General features: G+C 46.1%; 1 protein-coding gene across 1 annotated transcript in view; it reads left to right on the top strand.

Moving 5' to 3' along the window:
• LOC122907377 (cytospin-B-like) overlaps positions 1 to 19,519 on the top strand; it is a 426,680-nt gene that overhangs the window by 404,778 nt on the left and 2,383 nt on the right. Inside the window, 3 exon segments of the mRNA XM_044250267.1 lie at positions 11,146 to 11,353; positions 15,338 to 15,411; positions 15,929 to 16,143. Coding sequence (XP_044106202.1) covers positions 11,146 to 11,353; positions 15,338 to 15,411; positions 15,929 to 16,143 — 497 coding nt within the window.

Below are 19,519 nucleotides of genomic sequence, written 5' to 3'. Positions count from 1 at the left end.
TCTAATATCTTCCATGCCTTTTTCAAGCCCGGCTATAACCTTGAGAATTGTCATTTTGAACTCTAGATCTGACATACTACCAATGTCTGTATTGATTAGGTCCCTAGCCTTCGGTACTGCCTCTTGTTCTTTTTTTTGTTGTGAATTTTTCCGCCTTGTCATTTTGTCCAGCTAAGAGTATATGAAGGAGCAAGTAAAATACTAAAAGGGTGGCAACAGTCCCAGGAAAATATGCTTTAACCAAATCAGAAGAGATCCCAAATCGTGAGGGATCTCCTCTGATTGGGATCTCCTTTGATTGGGATCTCCCAATCTCTTCTGATTGGGATCTCCCAAATCTCTTCTGATTGGGATCTCCCAATCTCTTCTGATTGGGATCTCTTCTGATTTGGGGATAAAAAGAGGTTAAAAAAGAAAGAAAGAATAAAAAGAAAAAAAGAATTAAAAAAAGAGATTGAATTAAAAATTCAATCAAGAATTTAAAAAAGAATTAAGAAAAAAAAAGATTGAAGAGATTAGGATCTCTTCTGATTTGGGGATAAAAAGAGGTTCAAAAAGAAATAAAGAAAAAAAAGAATTAAAAAAAAGAAAATGAATAAACAAAAGTATAAAAAAGAAATATATATATATTAGATAATCTAGTTAAAAAACGTTAAAAAAGAAAAGGGTAAAAGTTATAAAAAATTTTAGCAGAAGAAGAGAAAAAAAAATGAAAAAGAAAAAAATTAACTTCAAGACTAAAAAATCACAGGCAGAAAGCCATGAGTTCTGTGGGGCAGTTCTGTGGTTTGTTTTCTCCTCCTCTGGAATTCTGCTGCTCTCTCCTTGGTATTGAAACTGCACTCCTTGGTAGGTGAACTTGGTCTTGCCTGGATTTCTTGTTGATCTTCTGGGGGAGGGGCCTGGTGTAGTGATTCTCAAGTGTCTTTGCCCCAGGCGGAATTACACCGCCCTTACCAGGGGCCGGGCTGAGTGATCTGCTCGGCTTTGCTTTCAGGAGCTTTTGTTCCCTGAGCGCTTTCCGTAGAGTTCCGGAGGACGGGAATACAAATGGCGGCGTCCTGGTCTCCGGCCCGGAGGAGCCGAGAGCCCGGGGCCCCGCTCCCCTGTGCGCCCTCAGCGAACAGCTCCTAATAGCTCGCGTCTGCCTAACCTCCGGCCACGCTCCGAGCTCACCGAGCTTGCGACCGGTTCAAGGCAACTCCGAGCTGCGAGCTTACTGTCGGCTCTGTCTCTGCAGCCGGCTTCCCCGTTCCAATATCCGCAAGCTCTGCAACACTCAGACACCCCCGATCCTTCTGTGACCCCGCGCGACCTGAGGTCATGCCGACCCCGTGTGGGCTTCGCCCCGGTTTAGCCTCCGGAGCGATGTCCCTCAGCGGAACAGACTTTTAAAAGTCCTGATTTTGTGCTCCGTTGCTCCGCCGCTTGCCGGGAGCCGGCCCCTCCCCCCGGGGTCTATCTTCCAGTCGCTTTGGATTCACTTCTCCGCCAGTCCTACCTTTCAGAAAGTGGTTGTTTTTCTGTTTCTAGAATTGCTGTTCTTCTTCTGTTCGATCTGCCGATGGATTTGCAGGTGTTTACAATCTTTAGATAAGCTCTCTAGCTGATCTCCTGCTAGCTGAGGTAGTCTCAGCCTGCTACTTCTCCGCCATCTTGACTCCTCCACCCGCCATCTTTTTTTCTTAAGATTTTATTTATTTATTTGACAGGGAGTGATAGAGAGCACAAGTAGACCAAGCAGTAGGCAGAGGCAGAAGGAGAAGCACACTCCCTGCCGAACAGGGAGCCTGATGTGGGGCTCAATCCCAGGATCCTGGGACCATGACCTGAGCCTGAGGCAGATACTAAATGACTGAGCCAACCAGGCGCCCCCCCCCTTTATAAAAGATTTTATTTCTTTATCTAAGAGTGAGAGCATGAGCCAGGGTGATACAGAAGGAGAAGGAGAAGCAGGCTCCCCAAGACCCTGAGATCATGACCCAAGCTGAAGGCAGATGCTTAACTGATTGAGTTACCCAGGGGCCCCTAATTTTGTGCTGTCTTATATGTGCAGATCTGATCAGTAGAGTTGGAACCTGTGTTAATCTTCCTGTCCTTTTCTTTTACCTTCAGAAAGATAAAAACCCAGACTTCCTAGGCTGACTGGAAGCTTACTTACTGTAGAAGCCCCAAAGCAGAATATTGACGAATGCACCAGCAGCCATGAATTCAAGCTTATAAGGTATAAGGTATAAGGGACTCATGCCCCAGAGAAGCAGGAGCACGTTCAGCACAAAACCATCATGAAGGACAGGAAGGTTGTGGATTGGCAGGTGGAAATCTTGGGTCATCCTGACTTAGCTAATGGTTCAGTCTGTGACCTTGGGCAGGCCCCTGTCTGCTGTACCATGCTGAACAGAGAGATCTTGGTCTTGTTTAAAGGGAGCACCCTCAACATTCTATCAAGGATGCCTGTTGTAGGCATTTTGTTGTGTACCTTTTATTGAGTGATACAAGTATTTTGCTTGCTTTTTTTTTAAAGGTTAGAGATTGAATTTTTCTACATCTACTGTAGATCTGAGACCTCAGCTATGATCTTAGAGTAGTTTTTATGTGATCATGATGCTTTTCTGCTTGAACTTGTTCATGAGATAAATTACAGTAACAGATTTTCTAAGGTAGTCTAGTGTTAAATCATCTTTGCATTCCCGGGGTAAATTCTAATCCTTCGGTTCTCAGTGGCCTCACCAGACATTTTCACATAAAGCTCTCATGTTTAACTGCCGTAAGCCGATGTCAGGGTAAGTGTCCCACTCATCACCAAGCAGTTTTCTTGGTGATGAACAGCTTCTACCTGAACTCTGCATTCATCCGCTTTAATTCTCAGCAGAAGGTGAATATTATGAGAAAATGAGATTACCTGTTTCTAGAGAGGAAAAGCAATACCAAACCATCCTATGATCTGATAGTGGTAGTAAGTCCATGTAAGTTTCCAGTTTGGCTAAGTTACGTAAGTGATTCAGATGCTGTGAGAAGAGCCTCTGAAAAGCCTTAAAAGATTTTTTTTTTAAAAGATTTATTCATTTATTTATTTATTTATTTACTTGATAGAGATCACAAGTAGGCAGAGAGGCAGGCAGAGAGAGAGGGGGAAGCAGGCTCCCCGCTGAGCAGGGAGCCCAATGCAGGGCTCTATCCCAGGATCCCGAGATCATGACCTGAGCTGAAGGCAGAGGCTTAAACCCACAGAACCACCCAGGCGCCCCGATTAAAATGTACTTTTTGGGGGGTGGGGTGTACAGGGTGGATCTGTTCCTCACACGGTAAATGGAAAATTGGTAGGACATCTACAATCATTGTGATGATTTCAAAGTTTTTTATTATTCTACTTTCTTTGTCTTCTGCTCTTATCTCCATTCTTTTCAGCTTCTCTGATACCCAACAGGAACATTCTGCTGGCTGCTTACTGTGTGATTATAAACCATGCCTCTGTATGACTTTGAGGAGGGGTTTCCTTTCCACAGAGTCTGGGTGGCTCAGCATCCTATAAGCCACGCACATGGCTGCCCCGGCCCGAGGCAAGCAGAGTGTCATAGCATGGGATTCCTACACTTGATCTTAGCCAAAAGGCTGAGAAGTGATACAGCTTGGGGTCCCTGGTTTTCTGGACAATAATGCAGTCCAGGTGTCTGTTTTTCTGACGTTGAGATTTTCAGTTGTTCAGGATCTTGATTTCAAGTTAGAATATTTTTATAAGGCTTGAAACCCAGAAGTTCTAAAAGAAAATACTGACCGCACCCCCACCCCACCCTGCCCCCAAGGTCAAAAGCTTATAGGTGGTGTCCTTAGAGATTTAGTTCTTTTTTTTTTTAAGGTTTTACTTATTTGACACAGATACAGAGTACAAGTAGGCAGAACAGCAGGCAGAGGGAGAGGGAGAAGCAGGTTCCCCGCTGAGCAGGGAGCCTGATGTGGGGCTGGATCCTAGGACCCCGACATCATGACCTGAGCCAAAAGCAGCTGCTTAACTGACTGAGCCACCCAAGTGCACCGAGATTTAGTTCTTACTATAGAAACTCAGGTGTCTCTTCCAGAGGAAAAACGAGATTATGAAGTAACACTTGGTGTGAACGGTCGGGGAAAACTAGGGGTACAGTAATCCCTGTGTGACCAGTATTGGTCACCAGCCCTAACTCATTAGGGGGGGGCCATTGGCCACAAGTGGCAAAACCAGAATTTGAGAGAAAGATGTGGCAAGGACATGCCCTCAGCTCTGTGTGGTCATTGTCCCCACGGCAGATCAGCTGGTATCACCGTATCATCATCTTGGAGGATGTCACAAGTATTGGAAAATCTGTAGAGGTGGAGATCAGGAGAATGTACGGACCCCTTCCCCCTCGTGCGTCACACACTGGGTACTCTTGGGAGAGTTGGTTAAGGTTGAACTACTCAGGTAAAGACATGGACATTGCGGTGGTCCTCAGCTCAGTTTCCCCATTCTCTCTATTGCCTTTGGCTGACAATAGTTATCAGTTCTCTGGGCAGACCAGAGTCCGGTGACTTCGTTCTGGGAAGAAGGCAGTAAGAAACTTGTGTGGGGACGCCTGGGTGACGCCTGGGTGACTCCGTGGGTTAAGTGTCTGACTTGGTTTCGGCTCAGGTCATGATCTAAGGCTCTAAGTGGGGGCATGGAACCTGCTTAAGATTCTCTCCCTCGCCCTCTGCCCCTCCCCTCCCACCCGTGATCGATCGATCTCTCTCTCTCTCTCTCAAAAAAAAAAAAAAAAAAAAAAAAGATGGGGCGGCTGGGTGGCTCAGTGGGTTAAAGCCTCTACCTTCGGCTCAGGTCATGATCCCAGGGTCCTGGGATCGAGCCTCGCATTGGGCTCTCTGCTCCGAGGAGAGCCTGCTTCCTCCTCTTTCTCTCTCTGCCTGCCTCTCTGCCTGCTTGTGATCTCTGTCAAATAAATAAAATCTTGAAAAAGAAAAAAGGAAAAAGAAAAGGAAAAGAATTTGTGTGACAGAGCCTGCTTTCCAGCTCTCCCGAGGAAGTCGAGAGGAGACACTTATCCAGACAGCTTGGGGAAAGGCCTGCAAGCTCTGCAGGGGAAGCCTTCAAAGTGAGCTGTTGCTCAGGGATTGGGCCTCAGGCCCCAGTCTGGTAGCGCAGAGCTTGAAGCCTGCTGTGCACCAGGAGCTGGAGCTTGGGAAGTGTCCTCTGTAGAGCCAGAATGCCCTTTCATCCTTTAGTAGGTCAGACAGGACAGTCATGTGGCCCAGGATACAGAGCAGTCACATGTTGTGATGACTGGCGGCTCCCTCTGCTCCCCAACCTCCCCCCGCTCTACTACCACTAGGTCTCTGTTCTTGCAACCTTTTGCAGGGGGGTGGGAGCTGAACCTGAGGGTTTGGCCAGGAGACATCCCATGTTTGAGTAAGAGTGGTCTTGCCAGTAGACCCTGACCCACAGGATCTGTGCTCCTGCTCCGTGTGGTCCCCCCTTTTCTGGATTTCCTGGGCTGACTCCCCCTTCCCTTCTGAGGGGCCCATTTGTCCCTTTAGACATAATAATATCTTCCCTGACTTAGGCCTGAACACCATTCTTCCCTTCAGCTGACCTTAGGACTCCTCTGCAAAGCCCCAGCCTTTGTCTCTCCTGGGTGTGAGCACTCCTCTGAAAAGTCTAGAAAGTTCCCAAAGTGAAATATAGATTTTTACCCTCTTCTCTGAGTATTTTATAGCCATTTTTCTTTTTCCATAACAAAAGTGTAAACTAAATTAGCATGTTCTCCTCTCCCTTGGCAGAGCAGCACTGCAAAAAAAAAAAAAAAAAAGAAAGAAAGAAAGAAAGAAAAAAAATAGTTCAGGTTTTGGCCAGCATGAATGAAACATGGCTCTCTGTCAGCAGTAGTATATACTCAGAACAGGGCCAGGAATTAATAAGCAAAAGGAGTTTTGGAGGAACCAAATTAGTACAAACAACAAATTCTTACAGACTCAACAATTCTTACTCCTGGTGAAACCACTCAAACAGTCAGTGCAGGTTTATTCACTTTCGTATTAGACGCAACCGACCCTTGACCAGCCCGGGTCCTTTTATATGTGGGGTTTTTTCCAGCGAATACAGTACTGTAAATGAATTTTCTCTTCCTTAAGATTTTCTAAATAACATTTTCTTTGATTTCCTTTATTGTAAGGATACAGTTCATAATGCATATCACATACAAAATATACTTCAACCCCACTATTTATGTTACTCGTGAGGCTTCCCAGTCAATAGAAGGCTATTAGTAGTTAAGTTCCAGTGGAGTTAAAAAGTTACAGTTTAGTAAAGTCATAAAGTTTTGACTGCGGCGGGGGGAGGTTGGTGGCCCTAATCGCCCCCCTCCCTCCCCATGTTCAAGGATCAGCTGTGTAATTTTAACATTGTGATTTCTTCCATATATTAGGTATCCGGGAAGCACTCATTGAATAAGTGAATGAAAGAGACACTAGTAACTGAATTAGGGGAGAGGCTGCTGTAATTCTATTAATATGTTAAAAAGTAAAATTTTTGGTATTTTAGTAACTAATACTTTACTGCTTTTTCTGTGTTAGGCGCTTGATGGCCCTCTAGATCATTTAATCTCATTCAATCATCAGAATTTTGTGCTAGAGGTACTGTCATCATCTAATTTTTTGCATCTGAAGAAACTGAGGCAGAGAATGGCTAGGTGACTAGCTAATTGATGAGGAAGGCCAAGGTTCAAAGCTGGGTCTAACCCCAGAGCTCGTAACTCCTCTTTACTGATTTGTGCTGCTTCCTACTTTACACAGCAACAAAGAGATAGAAAAATTCTGGAGGCCGCCCTAAGGACCCCGACACATTCTGGTCTTAAGGCCAAAGCCTTTTGCTCAGAAGAAAACCACCTCTCAAGGCTCAGTGAATGAGGAGAATTTTACTTGCTGTGAACACACTAGAAAAATTCACAGTGAAAACCTGAGTCATCAGGACATGTCCTTTCGTTTGATTTACAACCTGAATCTTGAGGAGAGTAGGAGGTCACCGGGGGAGCTGGTGGGGTGGGGACAGCAGGAATGTGACCGGAAGAGAACATCTAGTTCTCAGGCCAGAAAGGTTGGCCCGACCCTGGAAGTGACGCCAGTAGCTTCCAGAGGCTGGGAGTGTGGACCCTCGACGATACCTTTTCCTTGGTTTCAGAGCCTGGCAGGGCAGGGGAAAGGTTCTCGCCCCCTCTGCCTCTGAGCCACCCTACTGGTCCTTGCGTCCCCCACCCTGGAAGGCCAGAGACCAGACTCAGCCCTGTAGGGGGAGTCCCAAGTGGTCTCTGCTGCCATCTATCTCTGGGGCTGGTTCTAAGCACCTCTTCTCCAGGAAGGACTGGGGCTCTGCAGAGAAATTCATTTGAGTCTGTCTGTAATGTCATTGGGCACGCCCTGTTTCTAGAGCAAGTTGATTTTTGGAGAGGAGAGGTCTTCCTTGCAATGTGTGAAAGTGATTTCTTTAATGAAAAGGAGACGTTGGAAATCACCTTGCTTCTTGTTGGATAGAACAGTCGTTGAACGAAAAACTGGCCAGTGGGAAGGCCAGTCATGTGGACGGCAACCCAGAGCCTGAAAGGGTCATGGAGGTACACGGTGCTAGCCCTAGCTGCCTGGTAAACTGGACTGTTCTTTTTTTTTTTTCTAAGATTTTATTTATTTATTTGACAGACAGAGATCTCAAGTAGGCAGAGAAGCAGGCAGAGAGATCGGGGAAGCAGGCTCCCTGCCAAGCAGAGAGCCGGATGCGGGGCTCGATCCAGGACCCTGAGATCATGACCTGAGCTGAAGGCAGAGGCTTTAACCCACTGAGTCACCCAGGCGCCCCTAAACTAGACTGTTCTTTTAAGTGGCTTAACTTCTCCCTCCCTCAATTTGTCAATCTGTAAAATGAATTGGGGCACCTGGGTGGCTCAGTGGGTTAAAGCCTCTGCCTTGGGCTCAGGTCATGATCTCAAGGTCCTGGGATCAAGCCCCGTTTCGGGCTCTCTGCTCAGCAGGGAGCCTGCTTCCCTTTCTCTCTCTCCGCCTGCCTCTCTGCCTGCTTGTGATCTCTCTTTCTGTCAATTAAGTAAAATCTTTTTTAAAAAATCTGTAAAATGAATATAAAAATACCTGCCTTCTACTACCCACCAAGCTCCTGCAGGCAGAAACTGTGAAGTTACTTAAGGGTTTCTGTTGTTGCTGTTGCTATTGTTGCTTTTCATAAAAGAACTTTCTGGAAAATATTGCTAAACTTGAGAGGATGATTCCCAAATTAAGAAGGAAGAATGATGTGTATGATTTGAAACACACATCAGTATGCTGACTTAAGAGTTCCCTGGCCCCAGCCGTGCACAATGCACAGCCCAGGGGCGTTTCCCCCAGCACTCTGCGTATCGTTTGTTGCTTGTGATCCTGGCCAGCCAACACGTAGGAGGCAGAGCTGGGTCGGCGCTGTGGGAGGCCAGCAGCCTCAGCTGCACGCGGAGACCCCCCTCAGGGTGCTCAACCTTCTGGTTCCCTGGTTACACCCTCCAGTTTCACTCCTGACCCACAGTAGTCCCACCAGAGTAATATGTGTGTTTCTAGACGCCAGGTGAGCGGACCCCCAGCCCCAGGCTTCAGCTCTGCAAAAAGCCGTGGTCTGACTCGGGAGGCAGGGCTCACAAGCCGCCTTCTTTGGCTGCTTTTCAGATGCTGTCGGACGTCAGCCTTCTCATGTCTACAATGCCTGGCCCCCTCCATGGCCCATAGAAGCTACAGTGACGCAATTTCCAGCGCAGTACCGAGCTACACACGTTTGTGATTGAAATACCAGTTGCACAAAACAGTGCACACCCTTAAGCTCTGGTTTTTTCCCATGCCTGTTCTCTCCTTATTCCCTCCCTCCTTCCTTTCCTACCTTCTTTGTTTATTTCTGATCACAGCATCCCAGCTGAAAAACAGTGCAATCCTACTGTCTAATGTGTTTATCCATTCATTGGATGTTCACTTGGACCCCATGTATACAGAGGTGCCCTCCCCCAAATCTAGGAAGTCATCGTTAGGTACCAGGCTTATATTAATTGGTAAATAGATAACTATTTGGTAAGATTAATTAAAGGACCTGTAGAAAAGGGGCGGGGTGCAGGGGTGGCTCAGGGGGTTATAGCCTCTGCCTTCTGCTCAGGTCATGATCCCAGGGTCCTGGGATCAAGCCCCACATCAAGCTCTCTGCTCAGCAGGGAGCCTGCTTCCCTTCCTCTCTCTCTGCCTGCCTCTGCCTACTTGTGATCTCTGTCTGTTAAATAAATAAATAAATAATCTTACGGAAAGGGGCAGAGCTCATACTAAAATAATTGGTATACTCTGACAGCAGAATGCTATGAAACATTTAAAGTAATGACTGAACGTTGTGGAGACCAGTGTGGATACATCTCAAAAACACGGTCAAAGGGGCGCCTGGGTGGCTCAGTGGGTTAAGCCGCTGCCTTCAGCTCAGGTCATGATCTCAGGGTCCTGGGATCGAGCCCCACATCGGGCTCTCTGCTCAGCGGGGAGAATGCATCCACCTCTCTGTCTGCCTCTCTGCCTGCTTGCGATCTCTCTGTCAAATAAATAAATAAATAAATAACACAGTTAAAAACAAGTTTTATAAAAGCATAAGAAGTATAATATGGTACTGGATGAAAGCTTATTACCATATACTATAATACAGTGTAATAGTACATTGCAGAAGCATAATTATAGAATAATATGATTTGTATAAAAATTTTCAAACAGTGCACTTAACTGGCTCAGTCAGTGGAGAGTGTGACTCTTAATCTCAGGGTTGTGAGTTCTAGCTCCACGTTGGGTGCAGAGATTAGATTCCTTAAAAGTAAAAAAAAAATAAAACATTTTTTTTTTAAAGATTTTATTTATTTATTTGAGAAAGAGAGACAGTGAGAGAGAGCATGAGCGAGGAGAAGGTCAGAGAGCGAAGCAGACTCCCCCATGGAGCTGGAAGCCTGATGTGGGACTCGATCCCGGGACTCCAGGATCACGCCCTGAGCCGAAGGCAGTCGTCCAACCAACTGAGCTACCCAGGCGTCCCAAAAATAAAACATTTTTAAACAAAACAGTGCTATCTGTGTATTATCACGGGCACATTTATACTCCGTAAAAGTGAAAAACCATTCAAGCAACAACCACACACCACTTTTGGGGTAATGCAAATTATTCTCTGGGGTGGGAGAGAATGTGGGGACTTTTCTAAATCCTGTTAAAGTAAAAATAGCAAATGTGGCAAAATTTAAGTACTGTGAAGTCCATTTGGGCACATGGTTATCTTGTCACTCTGGGTGCTTTTCTGTGTATTCAAAATGTTTAATGAGGGAAGCCTGGGTGGCTTAAGTCAATTAAACGTCTGCCTTCGGCTCAGGTCATGGTCTCAGGGTTGGGGGATCGGATCGAGTCTCTCATCGGGCTCCCTGCTCAGCGGGGAGCCTGCTTCTCCATCTGCCTGCTGTTCCCCCCTGCTTGTGCACTCTCTTGCTCTCTTTCTCTCTCTCTCTGACAAGTAAATAAATCATTTTAAAAAAATATAATAAAATGTTTAATGATTCAGAATTGAAAAGGTGAAATGAGTGCTTGTCCTGTGCCACTTCTGTGTCTGGTGCATGCCCATGTTTCTGTTCTGTGCCTTCAGCTGGTGCTCTCCATCACATTAATGTCTCATTTCTCTAAAGAAACGGTATAACCGCTAGTGCTTAATGGCTGAAAAGATTTGGCGTTTGCAGGCAGTGGATAGTCTCAGGGGCATTGTTCCTGGATCCCCAGCAGAGGGCGCTGCTCCATAGCGGATGTGAGGAGGGCAGCCTCCCTCTGGGGTGCAGTATCAGAGCCTCCCAGGGAGGCGCTGTTGCACTCAGCTGTAGAACAGAAGGGCACCTGTCTGTGGGGAGGGACACAGAACCCACCGTATTTGGCCGTTTGCAGACATTGCTCTTCTCTTTATATTTATAGCCTTGGCTGTTCCTGAGGCTAAGAATATAGAAATGATTCCAGATATAGCACATGTCAAGAGCTTCCTTTGCCGTTGCTCGGATGAGCCTGACTCTGGTGGATAAGGAGCTCTTTCCTGTTAAACTGACCAGGCAACCTTCCCTTTCATTCTAGGTGGAAAAGGATTATTCTTACTTGAAGGAGATATGTGACCATCAGGCAGAACAACTGAGCCGAACCAGCCTGAAACTGCAAGAGAAAGCATCGGAGAGTGATGCAGAGATTAAAGACATGAAGGAGACCATATTTGAATTGGAAGATCAGGTGGAACAGCATCGGGCTGTCAAGTTACATAACAACCAGCTCATCAGCGAGCTGGAAAGTAAGTGAACTCGAGCCCCGGCCAGACATGCATCAGGACTGAGCTGATGCGAACTGAATGCCTGGGAGGGTCTGTAAGAATGCTGGTGAAAAGTCCTCCTTCCGCTTGTTTGGCAGTCTCGTGGGAAGAACGGTGGTCCGGGAAGGCAGAGTAATTAATCTCATTGACTGGAAGAGTGGGCGGTGGGGAAGGAAAGATTGTGGAACGTGAGTCAGCAGCACAAGGTGATTGTGAAAAAGAGCAAACACGTTTTGGAGTGTCAGGTCTGCTGTGCGTGAGCACCACCACTGCCCACGTGCGTTGGGTATTGACAGAGCATTGTCTTTCAGATCTGACGGGCAGGAAGATGGGTGACAGACAGTCAGGTGATTTGAGCAGTGTGTGCTCTTGGGCTCAGAGAGAAAACCATTCTAGCATGGGTCCCATTGAAGCCAGGATATCAGGTAACTTTAGCAATCGTCCGCCTCATTATTGAAGAGGCTCCAATATTTGGTTTCTTTATGGACTCATTGTTCGCTTTGTGTAGGGAAAGACATTAAAAGGGATTAGTTAAACATTGTCTGCTTTGTCCAAATAAGCTTTATCAAATTATCACATCTAATGTGTTTTACTTTTGTCACGAAAGAATTAATGCACAGAGCTTTTGGTGGCACTCACCGTTGCTAAAAATAGCATAGTTGGTTGCCTGAGAAGCTTCCCGGCTTGTATAACCCATCCTCATTATTTGTGGAATTTGTATCTGGGAACTCACCTGCTAGCCTGAATGTATTTGAAACCCCAGGATCAACACTCAGGGCACTTTTAACGTCATTCGCGGACGTGCACGGAGAGAGCAGCAAAAAATTTTAGTTTCCTAAAGTGCAGGTTCCCTTGAACAAGGGAACCCTTTGCCTTCTTGTTTCAGCTCTCATACTGCAAACAAGTATTTTTCTCGTGGTTATTTAAGGTCATGTTTTTTATATTTTTGTGCCCCTTTTTTTTGGCGATTTCACTGTTTAGAATGGCCCCCAGATGTAGTCCTGAAATAACGTCTGAGGTCCCTATGGCGGAAAGCCGGGATGTGCCTAATGGAGAAAACAAGTGTTAAATGACATTTGTTGAAGCATGAGTTTTAGTGCTGTTGGCTGTGACTTCAATGTTAACAAAAACTTCTGGAGAAAGGAAGATGAAATTCACTGCTCTGGAAAAGGCTGAAGTAAAATCTGTGACACGTGACAAAGCTATGGAGAAGATGGAAACAGCAGCTGCATTTGCAGATTCACGAGATGAGGTCTGGTTAAAAAAAACAAAAGTACCAGACTACATTGTTGTGAAACCAAAAGCCAAGAAACTTACAGTCATGTTTCCCAAAGTCAGGAAACTGTTAGACCTTTCTGAGCTAGTGCTGGCTTGCTCTCGAGGCTCTTGGAACACCTCACAGCATGAGAAAAGGTAAAAACTTGCAGGCAAGGCAGATTCTGTTAATGAGGAAGCTGCAGAAGAATTTTTAAAATATCTACTGAGTGTTATGCAGGAAAGGGGTAAGCAGGTTTCCAGCACTGATGGGACGGGCTTTTTTTTATTTATTTATTTTTTCCAAGGACACTGGCAAAGGAGCCTACCTAACACAAGTAGTGTCTCCTTTGATCAGGGGCTTGCAGGAACCGAACCCTGTACTTCCCCATAGGAGCAAAGTTCAGTATTTGCAAATTTGGCATGCATGGCAACTTTATGTAACGGCCGTAAACAATGAGAGTTGACAGTATGTTTAACACCTCGTTTAGCTTGGTTGGTGCCAGAGTTCCATCCTTCACTGGATGTGATACGCAGCAGAAAAGCAGTCAGCACTCAGGGTCAGCATCATTTAGACAGTTCTCAGGAATGACGCTTGCAAAGATAACCAGAACCCACCGCTGTTGACAGTGTGTATTTCCAAACAGCACCATACTTGAAGAGTGTATAAAGCCAAAGAAGAGAAGTCCAGTTTTGCTTTGTTTCTATCATGTATTGCTCATAAGAATGTGACTGTGTTGTCCCCAAAGCTTTAAAGGTCAAGCACAACCCACCAAGAAAACCAGCTTAGAATTAATGTCCAGAGCAGATGTCACACCATTCCCTATGATTGTATCCTAACATGTCCAAGATTGAAAATAACATATGAACAGACACTTCTCCAATTAAGACATACAAATGGCTATCAGACACATGAAAAAATGTTCATCATCATTAGCCCTCAGGGAGATTCAAATTAAAACCACATTGAGATATCACCTTACACCAGTTAGAATGGCCAAAATTAACAAAACAGGAAACAACATGTGTTGGAGAGGATGTGGAGAAAGGGGAACCCTCTTCCACTGTTGGTGGGAATGCAGGTTGGTGCAGCCTCTTTGGATAACAGTGTGGAGATTCCTCAAGAAATTAAAAATAGAGCTTCCCTATGACCCTGCAATTGCACTCCTGGGTATTTACCCCAAAGACACAGATGTCGTGAAAAGAACGGCCATCTGTACCCCAATGTTGTTTATAGCAGCAATGGCCATGGTCGCCAAACTATGGAAAGAACCAAGATGCCCTTCAACGGATGAATGGATAAGGAAGATGTGGTCCATGTACACTATGGAGTATTATGCCTCCATCAGAAAGGATGAATACCCAACTTTTGTAGCAACATGGACGGGACTGGAAGAGATTATGCTGAGTGAAATAAGTCAAGCAGAGAGAGTCAATTATCATATGGTTTCACTTATTTGTGGAGCATAACCAATAGCATGGAGGACAAGGGGCGTTAGAGAGGAGAAGGGAATTTGGGTAAATTGGAAGGGGAGGTGAACCATGAGAGACTATGGACTCTGAAAAACAATCTGAGGGGTTTGAAGTGGCGGGGGGGTGGGAGGTTGGGGTACCAGGTGGTGGGTATTATAGAGGGCACGGCTTGCATGGAGCACTGGGTGTGGTGAAAAAATAATGAATACTGTTTTTCTGAAAATAAATAAATTGGAAAAAAAAAGAAATTTTACTTCTATACATTTTTCACCTGAGAAAGGATTTGATATGATTTATAAAACACTCACTTTACAGAATCTGTAAATCTGGGAAATAAATGTTAAGTTTCTTCAGATGTATTTCAAAAAAAAAAAAAAAGAAAGAAAGAAAATACCATAGACTGGGGCGCCTGGGTGGCTCAGTTGGTTGGACGACTGCCTTCGGCTCAGGTCATGATCCTGGAGTCCCAGGATCGAGTCCCATACCGGGCTCCCAGCTCCATGGGGAGTCTGCTTCTCCCTCTGACCTTTTCCTCGCTCATGTTCTCTCTCACTGTCTCTCTCTGAAATAAATAAATAAATAAAATCTTTTTAAAAAAGCAATTGAAATGACATGGAAGCCTGAGAGTCAGAGAGAGAAGGGGACTGAGAATGTTCTTAATTAGGGAGAGGTGTCGGGTCCCTTTTGGAGGCATTAAAACACACACACCACAGATCCTCTCTCCCCATGGGTGATTCCGCTCTGTGGGTCACGGTCTGGGGCTTTGAACATGTGTGCTTTGGAAAGGCTTCCCAGGTGATTGTGTGGTTTAACTACAATTAAAAACCACAACTCTGGCAACTGGTCTGAAAGTCACCATAGTAGTCGCCAGTCACATTCTGTGTTATACAAAAGCCGCCCATGGCACAGTGATAAAGGACATTCAGATCTGTAATGTGCAACCACCAGGGAGGCCGGGAGTGAGTGTAATAAATAAGAGAGGCTATTTTGACCTCTTCCCGGAGTGCTGCCTGTTTGTTCCGTCTGAGACCATGATCTGACTCAACACCACTTTTTGCCCAAACCATCCCATTTTCTGTGTTGGGAGAACCTCCAGTTTCTAGCTGCCGGGTTCCAGGGTCTTGAGGATGGAATTTCTAGCAGAAGGGATGGGTTTTAAATCCAGAGCTCCTCCCTCCCTGACTTTCTCCCCAGAGTCTTGCACCTTTTACAACTCCTGTCTGACTTGTTTCTTTCCAGGGAACGTGATGAAGCTGGAGGAGCAAAAGTCAGACCTGGAAAGGCAGCTCAAGACCCTAACTAAGCAGATAAAGGTGAGATGTGGCTACAGCGGGGGACAAGGGAGCCTTCCCTGTCATTTCCCTAAGCGTGTCCCCGCCTTTGGTTTGGGACCCTTTGAAAAAGACCCTGCTGGGGCGCCTGGGTGGTTCAGTGGGTTAAAACCTCTGCCTTCGGCTCAGTTCTTGATACCAGGGTCCTGGGATCGAGCCCCGCATTGGGCTCTCTGCTCAGCGGGGTGCCTGCTTCCTTTCCTCTCTCTCTGCCTGTCTCTTTGCCTACTTGTGATCTCTGTCTATCAAATAAATATATAAAAATCTTAAAAAAAAATAGAGCCTGCTAACTCTTCTTGCCTGCTCTCTCAGTAGCTTCCTGTGGGCCCCGGAACCACAGGGTCATGTCAGCAGGTGAGAAAATCCAGCCAGCCTTTCAGTGTCAGGATAAACACCAATAACGCGACTGTGTCCTTCCCACCCGTGCTGAGCCTTTTCCCGGTGGTGGGACGGCACTGCAGCGGTGGCCACTAAGGGCCCCCAGGACGGTCCTCCCCAGATAGCCTCTGACACCGGCGTGGCTTCTGGCATTTTCAGGAGGAGACAGGAATGGCGGCGCTTCCAGGCAGACCTCCAGACGGCGGTGGTGGTGGCCAATGACATCAAGTATGAGGCCCAGCAGGAGCTGCGCGCTGTGAAGCGGAGGCTGCTGGAGGAAGAGGAGAAGAACGCCAGGCTGCAGAAGGAGCTGGGGGACATGCAGAACCACAGCAGGTCGGTCCCAACAGAGGCCCACGGCTGCGAGTGTGGCAGGCACCCGTTCCGCGCTTGGCCGCTGCCTCACTCACCATGCATGAGCCTTCACCGTCTAGAGACGTGGCGCTTCTGTGTCTCTCTGTGCAGAATCTTTCTTTCTTTCCTAAAAAGCCCACCTGTGTGGTTTCTTTCTTTCCTAAAAAGCTCACCTGCTTCCACCACCACATGACCAGGAGTGGTCCGTGCAGGGCCGGGCCACTGCCATCCTCTGGCCCGAGGCAGTGAGAAAGCCCTTCACTCACATACATGCAGAAGTTCTAGCCAAGTGGCCTCCTATGCGTAAAGAATAGAAGTGGGTCTAGGACACTCCTTAAATCTCAGTGTTTTTTAGTGCAGGGGACCACACGCTTGCCATGGGCCATGGAAACACCTTCCGTGGGTCCCTCTCGTACCGCGGGCAAGGCTGGACCTCTTCCCCGGGGACTTGTACCAGCCGAAGGACCCATTCCTCATGACCCAGGATCACCCTTGGCAGCGCCGATGGCTGCCTCTAAAGCCTTGAAAGAGCCCACTTTATTAAGAAAGATGAGCATGGACAACACCTCCGGCTAACACGTGACTTTCCTTTTCTGTGCCGAGGGAGGGAAACCACACGGTATGTTGTCCCAGGAAGCTCTTCCTAACAGCGATGTTTCATAGGAAGGCATTCTTAAAGTGAGCTCAATGCCTATTATGGTTTGAAATGTAAAGGGTTCACAGACGAGATGATAAACAGTACTTTAGGCCTTCACAAATGCAGCGTTCCCTTTTCCCCGGTCAGGAATAACTGTCCCTGACCTTGAGATGCTTGGATATTAGCAAATTATTTTGAGTTTTCAGATGTCTTTCAGATATGAAAGAGTATTTTAAAATCAGATTTGGTAGGTTCCGACTGCTGATTTGTACAGTTGGCTCTTTTTACCAGTTTTCTGGGATCAGGGGGGTTGTTCTTTGGCTAGATTTGGGGCCTTTGGGTCTGATGTATTGCTGTGAGTTTTATGACATTAGAAAAAGTAGATTTCTTCTCAGAATTCTGTTTTGATTCTCTTACCAAACTTGCTGCAGTAAGTCCCTCCTTCCTTTGTTTATGAGTTTTCTATAAAACGGGCTGTAGGGGCGTTTGGGTGGCTTAGTCACTTAGGGGTTGGACTCTCGATCTCAGCTAGGGTCTTGATCTCAGGGTTGTGAGTTCAAACCCCATGTTGGGCTCCATGCTTAAAATAGGCTGTAGAGAAGGATTCAGATAAGATGTGTGTAGCTGACTCCATGATTTCACTCTTGAATCAAGGTCATTATTTTATTGTCACACCTACACCCTCTGGCCACCAAAGCCTGTGAATTTTAAGTTAAAGAGGAAGGAGAATCAAAAGACTAGACTTGAGAGGGCCCCCTGCTGAAGTGAGTACGAGGTCCCCTCGTTTGCTTTTGTGCTTCTGTGTAATTTGTCCACTTGTCTTGCTTTTATGATGTGTGTCTTTGGAAGAGGAACCGGATCATAACTTGTACCGCTTCCTGCCTAGGTTATTGTAAAGATAAATGGTCAAAGACAAGCTCCAAATTCATGCAGTTACTGTACAAGCTGCTGCATTTCTTACCTAGACTCTAAAGATACAGGCCAGATCATACAACTTGAACTCTGATACTGTAGGAAATCTGCACAAACCTTGACAATTTAGGGTCCATATAAGATAATTCGCATCTTCAAACATAGGGTCCCTTTATTATTTTTCTTAGACACATGGTATATTTCTCTTGCGATTTTCTGGTGACTTGCAGACCTCCTCCCCAAATCCAATAGGTTAATCCTTTATCACAACATATTTCAAAATCGTAGGGCTGACACCAGCCCAGCACGTAGCCTCCTATTGAAACCCCACAGGCATCACACAACAGCCGGACCCCGTTTCCTCCCTGATTCCGCAGACTGCCCCCTCAAAAGAATTGACTCTGAAAGTTACTTGCTGCTTCCCGAACCTGCCCCATGGGCAAGACTTGCAACCAGCTCATGCCCTCAAAGGCCCTGAAGTGACATAGAGTTTCCATTCTGGCTGAATGGGTTCTCGACTGAAACTCAATTTGACTTTGATAGTTGCGTCCTGAGAACTCAAAAGGCATTCTTGGTTCAGCCACAGCCAAAGAACTTGCAGAAAATTCCCTGATGGGGTCCTCCAGGTACAACCAAGAGCAGGTAAGAACGTTCGAAAAAGAACCTTGATCCTAACGTGGGATTAGCCGATTTGTGTTCGCACTTTGGAAATACAGGCATTTGAGGGGATGTAGTCAGGCTTGTAGGTGGGCAAATGACAGGGCTTGGCATGTATACAGATTAGCCTTTATTACCAAGAACTCAGCAGCTAAGACAGTGTGGAACATTATTTAACCTAGGATTTTAGAAAATTCTAGAAAAAAAATTAGCACATTAGCAGTCTTCATCCTATTACATTTTCAAAAGGATTTTTGTTTTGGAATGAGAATTACCGATGTGAAGAGTAGATGGGGAGACGAGGCTCTAGTCCTGTCTTTGCCATGAACTAGCAAGAATTCCTTCCCAGACCTAGCTGCTCCCTCCCTCAAATGAGGAGATAGGATGGGTCATGATTGAAGACCCCCAGAAGCTCCTCTGTTCCCTGCGACTAATTGCTCAGCTGACCTTTCTCTGATGGGGGCATCAAGAACTCACATGCCCCCGTACCGTCTGCCCAGTGCAGTCCTTGGAACCTCCCGGACACCATGGCATATGCACATTTTAGCTGGGCCATATACCTCCTCTTTCTCTTCCAGAAATTTGAACAAGCCAGTGTAGCTTTCATGGACCTGGAAGTGATCTGTTTTGCTGGACACTTACAAATTAATGGATGAAAGGATAATGAATAATTTTTTCAACTCTGGCTTCTTCCATTCTTGAGCCATTAAGAGCAAGCCTTATAATTCAAACTTCCACCAAAGTTAAAACATCAAGCCATTTTCCAGGAAAGTTTCCAGGACAGTTGAGAGCTGGGGCCTCGCCTCCAGATACAGAGAACACGCACACGCAGCTCCCCTCAGTGCCTTGATGGGCCACACGAAGGACATTGTTGACCTGCAGGGCATGACACAGGTTTCTCGAAAGTAACAGGGGAAGACTGATATGCATTTTCTCTCTCATTCTGAAACACTAAAGACAGTTATTTTTAGGGTGACTTAACTCGATTTTTACCGTTCATCCTATAACAGCATAAACATCCATGGGAAACATCTTAAAAGAAAGAGATGGTTAAATAAGTACTAAACATCGGTACATAATTAGCAGTAGGAGCTTCTAAGAAGGACTGAGATTCAGAATGTGTCTAGCTAGTCCCACTGGTTCCTGCATGGT

The sequence above is a fragment of the Neovison vison genome, chromosome 5 (assembly GCF_020171115.1).
Source record: "Neovison vison isolate M4711 chromosome 5, ASM_NN_V1, whole genome shotgun sequence".
NCBI classification, from domain to species: domain Eukaryota; kingdom Metazoa; phylum Chordata; class Mammalia; order Carnivora; family Mustelidae; genus Neogale; species Neogale vison.
This window is presented reverse-complemented; position numbering and strand designations above follow the sequence as displayed.